Below are 10,059 nucleotides of genomic sequence, written 5' to 3' on the forward strand. Positions count from 1 at the left end.
TAAGGGAAGGGAACCCACATCTGCACACAATCGGTCCTGGCTAAGTTCAGAGCTGCATGTGTGTGGCTGGAGTCGAAGAAATGACACAGAAAGAACTGCTGAAGGTTATAAAGCCCAGCAGAGGACAGGCCTGTCCCCAACCCACTTTCAGATGTGTGGCTGGAGTAGGGACAGAGGAGTGTGCTAGCTGCCTGCTGGGAAAACAAACTCAAGTCTCTGGAGGAAGATGATGTAACTAGAGCCCTTCTAATATTCTCCTCATGCGCATCACTAAGAAAAACGTTACCAGGCAAACTATGCTGACGGTGTTTTGTCCATTCAATATAAGCTAGAGCAGCCATTCTCAACCTGTGGGTCACAACCCCTTTGGAGGTCAAATGACCCTTTCACAGTGGTCACCTAAGGCCATCAAAAACCAGATATTTACATTACAATTCATAACGGTATAAAAATTACAGTTATGAAGTAGCAACAAAATAATTTTATGGTTGGGGTCACCACAACGTGAGGAACTGTCTTAAAGGGTTGTAGCCATTAGGAAGGGTGAGAACCACTGCTGTAATGGAAAAGAAAAGGGCTCCTGGGTACCTACACCTGCCTGAGGATTATACATAAGGATTGATGGGGGAGGGAGAGACATTTTCTTCAGTCATGTAGACATTGGTAAAGTGCCCCTGCCAAAGGGCAAACAAACCCTTACCCATACCCTTATAAGCAACCCAGTGAAAGCTACTGGGTTGAAAAACAAAACAAAACAACACGAAAGTAGAAGGGGAACAGGTTGGGAAGAGGAACTGGGGGTGAGGGACAAAGGGTGATGGGAATACTACATACATAATGAAACTGCTACAGTGAAACCCATTATGTATACTTAATAGATGCTAGCTAAGACATCAAAACATTAAGAAACAATATTAAGAAAAAGATGATTAAATGAAACAGGTATCTGTTATATTTATTTAAACAAGCGTGAAAGCAAAAATAAGATTAGAAAATCAGTATAGTTCTGTTACAGGAAAAACATACAAACTATAAAAAACAAAAAAAACCCCACTCTTCATAGGAACCCCAGAAATATATAGTAAAGAATGCCACTCATGTATTACTTGAAATGATAATGGTCACATTTTTCAATAAATGAAAAACTTCAAGTACTAATTTAAGCATCACCAAGCCAAATAAACACCATATCTGACCTCATTATGACATAAAACTGTCAAACACCAAAGACAGAGAATATGAAGTTAAAAAAAAAACAAAAAAACCACATTCAAACAAGGTTGTCACCTAATAAGATTAATGCCTAATGGTGAAAATGTGAACCTGACGAAAATGGATGACAACCTTAAAGTATGAACAAAAATATGTACAACCTAATTTACACTCCAAATACAAGGCCAAAGGTATTTTTTTTTTCTTTTCTTGGGATGGGGGTCTATCATGTGACTCTGGCTGTCTTGGAATTGTAGACCAGACTGACCTCAAACTCACAGGTCCACCTGCCTCTGTCTCAAGAGTGCTGGGATTAAAGGCAGGCACCATACCCAGCCTTCAAATGTATACAACAAAAAAGTCTGGAAAAAAAATCTAAAAGATAAAACTACACGCTTCAGGGGTTACCAAACTATACACAGCTTGTGTCATGATACCCCTGGCTGGTTCTGAACTCTGGATCTTTCTTCCTTAGCCTCCCAAGTGTTGGTATTACAAGACTTATGGTACCATGACCAGCAGGGTGCCTTTTTAAAAATAGGTTTAACCAGCTCACCACCACACCCATCTTACACATCTTTCACACAAACAAGGCAGAACTATGTGCTGGTACAGACACCACAGCCTAAAATACCCGCTCCTCGAAAACTAAGGTTAGCTGTTAAACAGACCAATGGAACCAAACAACCCAGAGATGACCAACTCCCCTACGAGACAAGTGATCTTCTCAAGATGTTGTTTAGGAGGCAGTGGGGGGTAAACATGAACTATCTGAAAGATGAAACAAAGCATAAAATAACAGGCCATCACCTTTACTATGTCAGATGAAGATTTATGAAACAAAAACACAAAGCACAAAGCTAAATTTCAAAATGGATCTCTACTCACAGAGTGGAAGGCAAGTCACAGTCCAAGGGAAAGAACTCAAACCCATAAATATATAAAGTAAAAAAAAAAATCCTAGCTGATGGCATTTATTTATTTATTTCAGCAGCCATAAGAAGAACACTTGGGAAACTCAGGAATCTACCACAGGCACAGGCGTAGCACAGTACTGGAAGGAGACTGATTCTAGAATCTCCTGCAGATATCCAAACCTATGGATGCTCAAGTCCTTGCCTAAAGACCAGACTATCTGCATATAACCTCCACTTCTTGTACACTTTAAATTACCTCTATAACACTGTGTAAATATGCAACATTATAAAATCAGTTTATATTCTGTTCTTTGGAGAATGGCAAGGAAAAAAAAAGCCAAATACAAATTAAGTCTATAATAAAATACTATTATACCCCCACCATAATGACAAACCTGTAAAATGGACAATGCAAAACAACAAAGACCTCAGTAGCCACTGTTGGGATCATAAATTGAGCACACGTACTTTACAGGGTACAGCACTCGTTAAAGTGAACCTGCAGGCTTGTGCCGAATAGGAAAGTCCTGTGTCTTTAATGAAGCAGCAGCAACAAGAACATCACAGCAGAAATCTTCATGATGAACCCAAAATGAAACAACCCAAATGACCACACGGTGCCCACAGGGGAGCAGGTAAATTGTAACTGTCAGAGAACAGAACTGCTGCCCAGCAGTGATGGCCTGAAGCAGGCTCACAGACTGTACACTCAGCAAAATAAGCAAGACAGAGGAGCTCATAGTCTACAGTTCTATGAAACAGGATGGGGGTTTAACACCGAAAGGTAAGACTAACAGGAGACACAGGATAATTCTGGGCACTGGTAATAACCTGAGTTTTCACTTCTGGTAGAAACCTGGCTGCATTCCCTTAAGATGCTCATTAGCCTCTTCACATTTTATGTATTTTTCTTCAGTAAAAAGCAAATTAAAGAAAAGAGGGAGGAAGAGGATGGGAGCCCATGTGTGACTCAGTTTACATCTAGAGACTTCTGATTTAGCCCATGAGAAAAGAGCACTCTATCTAGTAGACAGTATACTGCTGACGACAAACCTCAGGAACATCAAGAAAGAAAGTGAGGCTGCTTACGAGCAGCAAGTACATGCTGGAGGGGAGGCTGCTCACTCAAGGACAGGAATGGTCTTGTGGTTAGATACTGACCGACTATCTGTGCTGTGCTTTGTTCTGCTTTTGTATATAAGCAAGTTCTGAAATAAACACTGGGCTGTCTGGCTGCTTCAGCATGATTAGACAGACCTCCCAATTCTATCCTGTCTTCTGTTTCTTCTGACTTTTCTTTGGCCTCGAGGATTCCCTATCCAGGAACCCTAGCTGACCTTGTAGGAGTGGGCTCCTACAGAAGAGTGGGAAGGGAGGGAAGGAAAGGGCAGGAAGACTGGCCTTATGGGTAATGATGGGTATCACTGAGTAGTTACTGCCTGTATTTGGGCAGGGGAAGAATTTGACATTTTGTGCTGTGGGATGTCTTTCTGTACGCTGTTACTATGTCTTGATCTCATTGGTTGATACATAAAAGTTGCTTTGGCCTATGGCAAGGCAGGATAGAGCCAGGCAGGAAATCCAAGCAGAGATACAGGAAAAGAAGGGTGGAATCTGGGAGATGCCATCCATCCATCCAAAGAGCAACATGCCAGCAGACCAGTAATGCCATGGCTACGTGGCAATACACAGATTTTTAGAAACGGATTAATTTAAGATATAAGAGGTAGCAGGCAATGAGCCTGAGCCATCAGCTAAACATTTATAATTAACATTAAGCCTCAGAGTAGTTATTCAGGAACTGGTGGGCAGGATAAAACTCTCCATTTATGATTTTGTAACATTTTCTTGGCCCTACAGGATTAGTGGAAAAATGGAAGTATTAAGAGACCCCCAAACTATTGTAATAATCCTAGGATACAACCTGCCTGGTAACTGGATTTACCACATATGTTGGTAATACTTAGTATATGGCAGGGAAGTCAAAGACAACAGAGGACCACTTGACAGATCTCCTGACTGGACCTCATCTAGAGTGGAAACCAGAAAGAAGGAATGGCCAATGACCACTGTGGAACTCTGAGACCAGGTGACAGAACTTTGGCACGGATGGCAAAATTATAAACAGCTTAGATCTGCGGACGCTGAGGTGCCAGGTCAGGTGTCTGTGAGGGAAGGCAGAGGGGAGGCTCACAAAGCACTTGTCTGCCTCTTCATCATCACTTGACAATTACTAGTCAATATTCTTAGCTATATCTCCACAGGTCTGTTTATTTGAAGAGAATCAAAGACTTGAAATCCATCCAGTAGGATCCCAAGTAAAACACGTGGCCCTGGTTGGCTGATCCACGATCACGGCTGCCCCTCACCCCAGGAGAGCCGACGAGGCTCTTTCACTCACTCTAGCTTGCCGCCGCTTCACTTCAGCCCTCAGCTCATCTCGCTGCTTCCGCAGTTCCTGAATCCTGGTTCTAAGAGAACTTTCCTTTGTGTGAACTGTTGGATCTTCAAACTTTTTCCTTGATCTGTTCATTTGAGCCTCTAGTCTTTCCAGGTGAGCTAGAACACCTAAGGGGAAAAAAATTAAAAAAAAAAAAAAAAGAACTTCACCATTGGACAAGGACAAGGGTTTAACTCTGGCAAAAATGCACACTCTAAGAAGTAACAGGTTTTTTTTTTTTTTTTTTTTTTGTGCTAAACAAAGGGCTATTTCATCTTACAGGTTACAGTCCATCATGAAGGAGACAGAGAAGCTCAGGCAGGAACTGGAGCAGATTGAGGAACACTTGCTCAGTTTGCTTTCTTATATAACCCAGAATCATCTGCCGTGTGTGTGTGTGTGTGTGTGTGTGTGTGTTTAGGACCTCAGGGTAGGAACTGAAGCAGAGACGGTGAAGGAACATACTTCCTGACTGGCTTCCTCCTCCTCTTCAGCTAGCGTTCCTACACAACCCAGGACCACCTGCGCAGGGGCGGTTCCACCCACAGTGGGTTGGGCCCTCTTCCATCTGTTAGCAATCAAAATGTCCTAAAGAAAGGCCGGGCGGTGGTGGCGCACGCCTTTAATCCCAGCACTCGGGAGGCAGAGACAGGTGGATCTCTGTAAGTTCGAGGCCAGCCTGGTCTACAAGAGCTAGTTCCAGGACAGGCTCCAAAGCTACAGAGAAACCCTGTCTTGAAAAAACTTAAAAAAAAAAAAAAAAAAAAAGAAATGCCCAGGGACCAAGCTAATGAGGTAATTTCTCCACTTCCCTCTTCACAGGTGTATCAAGCTGATAACCAAATCAGCCATCACAATAGATGTCTCATTTATCTAGGATCTGAGAGCCAGCTAAACTGTTAAGTAAATGAATTGAGGGCAGGTGCCTTTCCTATTTATTGAGACAGGATCTCTCCTACATGGCTAGTCTTGGACTCACAGTCACCTCAGCTGCCTCTACCCAGAGTGCTGGTATTATGGCTCTGCCATAAATTTATAAAACCAGAGGACCAAACAACCAAAGCAGAGACCACTGGCCTCTCTGCTGAACTCTGGTGTAAAAGCCCTCCCTAAGCGGGATGCTCGTTTACAGAGAACAAGCAACTGGCTTGTCAGCTGCTTGCTTTGTAGGCACCACCACTTCATCTAAGCCTGCTGAACGCAGAAACACATCCACGGGGTGCAAAAGGACGATTCTCAATCGCTTCACCACAAACAAGACCCAGTATCTACTTTGCAAGGATTTTGGAGACAGCGGTTTGGCAAGGGGGTCGCGACCCACAGGTTGAGAACTATGGCTTACTTGTGTGTGCAGAACAGTTTTAACACAGAAAGTCGCCAGACTTACTTTCGGTTTTGAAGTAACAATTTAAACCCGCATGTCGTTTATTATCTTACATTAATTTAAAAAAAAATAAAAGAAAGGAGGGAGGAAGAAACTGAAGCAGAACTGTAATGTGTCTAAATCACAGTATTTACAAAGACAGAACCCTGAATCAAATCCATATCTCATCGACAAAGTTACTGCCCCACAGCGGCCCCTCCTCCGTCACAAGGTCTGGAAAGAGATACAGCAAGCAGTACGGGGAAGGCCAACCCTCTCAATACCTCCTTTGCTCTCCCCGCCTTGACACAAAGTATTCGCAGACGCCATCTCTTGAGCTCAGGTGCCTTTCCAAAGCTGGCCGGCCAGGGCAAGTTTAATACGAACCCAAACGTCCTTGACTGTAAACAGGAAAAGAAAACAATCATCCCTCGCATTTGGAGAAACCCCGACTGTCCCGGGGTAGACGAGGTGTCCCCGCCCGCCTCCCTGGCCATGAACTTGTCAGACGCATCCACGCCTACCTTACCGCCACGGCCGCTCGGCTACAGCCGGGCTTCCCCCGAGCACCGCAGGATCTGTGCAGGACGGCGAAGCCGGCTACTCTCTCTCCCTCTCTCTCCCTCTCTCTCCCTCTCCCCCCAACCCCCTCTCTTTCCCTCTGTCTCCCGAGTGCTGGGATTAAGCGCGTGCGCTACCCGGTTTGCTTTCTCTTCAGAGCGAACTCACTCTGGTTCCAGTTTAAGAATTCCCGCCGAGGGCGTCTTCGAAAACGCCAACCCCAGCATGCTTTGCGCTTCCGCCGTACAAAAACATGGCAGCGCCCACGGCTCCACCCTAATCCCAGCATGCACCGCGGAGTGGGTCCGGCCATTCAGATGGTGAGGAAGATGGCAGGCTCCGGGGCGGAGCCGCAGATCCTCGTACAGTACTTAGTGTTACGAAAGGATCTATCTCAGGCTCCTTTCTCCTGGCCCACGGGCGCACTGGTAGCGCAGGCTTGTCACGCCGCCACCGCAGCCTTGCACCTTCACCGAGAACATCCGCATACGGTAGCTTATCTCCGGGAGCTGGGGCGCATGCGCAAGGTGGTTCTCGAGGTGAGTCGTAGGCGTGTGCAGGAAGGGAGCTAAGGGATGGGCGTGCAGAGGCCGGAAGTAGTTCTACTCGGGCCCAAACCTTGACTTCCGGGAGTCTGTGCGGCGAGACTGTTGGAGGGATCTTTAAGAGTTTGGGGTGTGTTCTGCAGCTTGAGCTGCTACGCAATGACTCTTTCTCTGGGCAGGGCATGACTGTGAAGAGCGGACATAGACCCTGCTGTCACAGGCGTCTCAGCACCTTGGATCACCAGAAACTGGTTCCCGTGTCCCTTAGGTCCCAGGGAGGGCGGAGCTGCGAAAGCGCGGTCCTTCCTTTCTACCTGTGCACCAGTACGTTTTTTTTTTAAAGCTGTGCCTAAAAGCACCACCGCCTTAATAAACGTGGTTAGCCAGGGAAATCGAGGCCGTTTTGTTAAGGAGAAAAACACTGAGCTGGGAAAAGGCGTATGCTTTTCAGAAGTGCTGAGTCTCATGACTGTCATTTACATAGCACCTGTTTCTCTAGAGAGACAATCGGGCAGGAAAACACAGTCGGGGTGAAACTAGACGAAAAGGGCCAAAGGGGCCATCGTGCCAACCGACCTATTTACAGCTGCTCTCAGCTTTCTGGGGGGTGCTGTCCCATCGATATAGGTGACTTACACACCTACTGGATTAATTTGAAATTTTAAAAAAGATGCTTAAATTACGTGTACGTGTGTTTGTGTGGGGGTATATGCACACGAGCGCAGGTATGCTTGGAAGTCAGAAGAAGGTGTCAGACCTTCTGGAGCTGTAGTTACAGGCAGTGTGAGCAACCAGATTTCAGAAAGTTGTGTTTCCACCCAGGTCAAAGGTTATCCTCAATGTGCATGCATAATATTCTAGTTTTCTTTTTGCTGCTGGGAGAAACACCATGACCAAAAAGCAACTTGGAGAGGAAAGGGCTTGTTACATCTTAGAGGTTACATCCATCCTCTGGGGAAGCCAAAGCAGGAACTCGAGGCTGGAGCTTGATGCAGAAGCCACAGAGGAGCACTGTGTACTGGCTTGCGCCCCTTACTTTCTCAGCTACTGTACTTATACAGTTAAGGCCCACTCGCCTAGGCACTGCCCACAGTGGACTGAGCCCTCCCATATCACATAGTTGAGAGATATGTCCTGCTTCAACACTAGGCTTGGGCCTGAGGGGATGAGAGAGCGAGAAGGAAGCTACACATAATTCTAGAAACACTCCTGGGGCTGGAGAGATGGCTCAGAGGTTAAGAGCACTGACTGCTCTTCCAGAGGTCCTGAGTTCAGTTTCCAGCAACCACATGGTGGCTCACAACCATCTGTAATGAGATCTGGTGCCCCCTCCTTGACTGTAGGCATACAAGCAGACAGAATACATAATAAATAAATAATTCCTTGCCTACTGAAAAAAAATCCTCCTTGTTGTCATCCAAGTGAGAGCTGGCTGAAGGATGAGGGCGAGCTGCTCTAGGAGCCAGCTGTAAAGAACTGAGAAACTACAGAGCAGAATTCAAGAGGGAAGAGAAAATTGCATTTTATTAATAGACTATTAAGCCTCCTTCTCTGCCCCCTTCCAGCCACTCTGTAAGATCGTAAAGAGTGGAAATAGCAAACCAGGGCGTGAAACTGTTGCTAGGCAGTTCTTCTGTAGAGGCACGTCTCCAGTTTCAGAGCCCCCTGAACCCTTTTGTGCACCTTCTGACACTTCCTAAATGGGCCATGCAGTCTGGGTGTTGTGTTCTACAACTTGCAGGCTGCCAATGAGACCACCTTGAAGGAGCTGGCAGAGACTCTGCAGCAGCAGAACATCGACCACATGCTATGGCTTGAGCAGCCAGAGAACATCGCCACCTGCATCGCCCTCAGGCCGTACCCCAAGGAAGAAGTGAGCCAGCATTTGAAGAAGTTTCGATTGTTCAAGTGACTGCATTCTGGCAGAATTGGATGTCAAATGCCCTCCATCCTGAAGCATTGTGGACTTCTTTCAGTTAATGTGCTCCTCCCTTCCAGTTATGATGGTTTAAGAGCCAGCACAGGCTCAAATTAAAGCCATCGTTAGCGAGTACTTTCTATTGTCATTATTATTGTCACCAGATTCAAGCGAGGGAAGCTGGTAAGCAGCGATGTCGTCTGCGGGTCATTACTCAAGCAGAAGATTTTTTTTTGGTTAGGAGTATTAGACTTCTAATCACTCAGGTTTAAGTGTTGCCTTTGAGTTCTTTACCTATCCCATCCCCTCCTGCTTCCCATCACTGCCTTCCAGCCTCTAGTGCAGTAATAGACACTTCCTATTCTTCCCCTCTTTGCTGCCTCATGAATTCAGTTAAACACTGTCACCATCACAGCCAAAAATTGTTCCCTTCTCCAAACATGTATACACATAGTACACTGTTCAAAATATTTCTGTTAACATGTACACGACAATAGAAATTAATTGAGCGTTTGGGAAGTCGAGTTTATATGATGTAATCTGTTCAGTAGATACCTCTTACGTGAGAGAGAAAAACCAGGAGTGGTGGCTCACGCTTGTAATCCCTGCACTTGGGAGGCTGGGGCAGGGGAGTTGTCTTGAGTTCAAGACCATTTTGTGCTACTGAGCAAGACCCTGTCTCAGAAAAGCTGAAAATATTCAGGTGAGTGAATTGGTCATTGCCCTCTTCCTGTAAAACGTGTGGTAATTAACCTACAAAGAGAGAAGACTTGCTTTGGCTGGCTGTTTCGGAGGTCCAAGGAGAAGACTACGCAGACTCGTGGAGCTGGGTGGCAATTCTGGATGGCAAAGGCAAGCAACAAGGTGGTGAGGCCTGCTTGACCACTCAGCCAGGAAGCAGAAAGAGAACAAGGAAGAGGCTGGTGCACCACAGTCCTTCAGACTGCCGATGAGGCCCTGTCTTGTGAAAGCGGCACTGCCTTCCATTAGGGGCACTCTAGACCAAATACTCAGTGTTAGGATTCAGGCATGATGCTGGCCCCTGTCAGCTGGCAGGATGCACTCAGCCAGTACCCGGGCCAGCCCAGGGTCCTATGGCTGCT

At 45.9% G+C, this 10,059-nt stretch overlaps 2 protein-coding genes across 3 annotated transcripts in view; one reads left to right on the forward strand and one right to left on the reverse strand.

The window, feature by feature from the left end:
• Cenpo (centromere protein O) overlaps positions 1-6,713 on the reverse strand; it is a 12,728-nt gene extending 6,015 nt beyond the window's left edge. The window contains exons 1-3 of the mRNA XM_013351385.2: positions 6,662-6,713; positions 6,217-6,333; positions 4,531-4,697 (exon numbers count right to left, since the gene is read on the reverse strand). Coding sequence (XP_013206839.1) covers positions 4,531-4,697; positions 6,217-6,262 — 213 coding nt within the window. The 5' untranslated portion in view covers positions 6,263-6,333; positions 6,662-6,713. The remainder of the gene's footprint in view (positions 1-4,530; positions 4,698-6,216; positions 6,334-6,661) is intronic.
• A 48-nt stretch (positions 6,714-6,761) lies between these two features.
• On the forward strand, positions 6,762-9,583 carry Ptrhd1 (peptidyl-tRNA hydrolase domain containing 1). Of its 2 annotated transcripts, XM_026785876.1 has the most exons (3): positions 6,762-7,032; positions 7,218-7,362; positions 8,780-8,966. In XM_026785876.1, exons 1-3 carry the CDS (start codon positions 6,781-6,783, stop codon positions 8,788-8,790), a joined length of 408 nt encoding a protein of 135 aa, XP_026641677.1. In that variant the 5' UTR covers positions 6,762-6,780; the 3' UTR covers positions 8,791-8,966. The 2 variants fall into 2 exon arrangements, with proteins under 2 accessions (XP_026641677.1, XP_005360928.1); XM_005360871.2 differs by lacking the exon at positions 7,218-7,362 and having other exon boundaries at positions 8,780-9,583.
• Positions 9,584-10,059: the final 476 nt, after the last annotated feature.

The sequence above is a fragment of the Microtus ochrogaster genome, linkage group LG3, assembly GCF_000317375.1.
Source record: "Microtus ochrogaster isolate Prairie Vole_2 linkage group LG3, MicOch1.0, whole genome shotgun sequence".
Taxonomy (NCBI): domain Eukaryota; kingdom Metazoa; phylum Chordata; class Mammalia; order Rodentia; family Cricetidae; genus Microtus; species Microtus ochrogaster.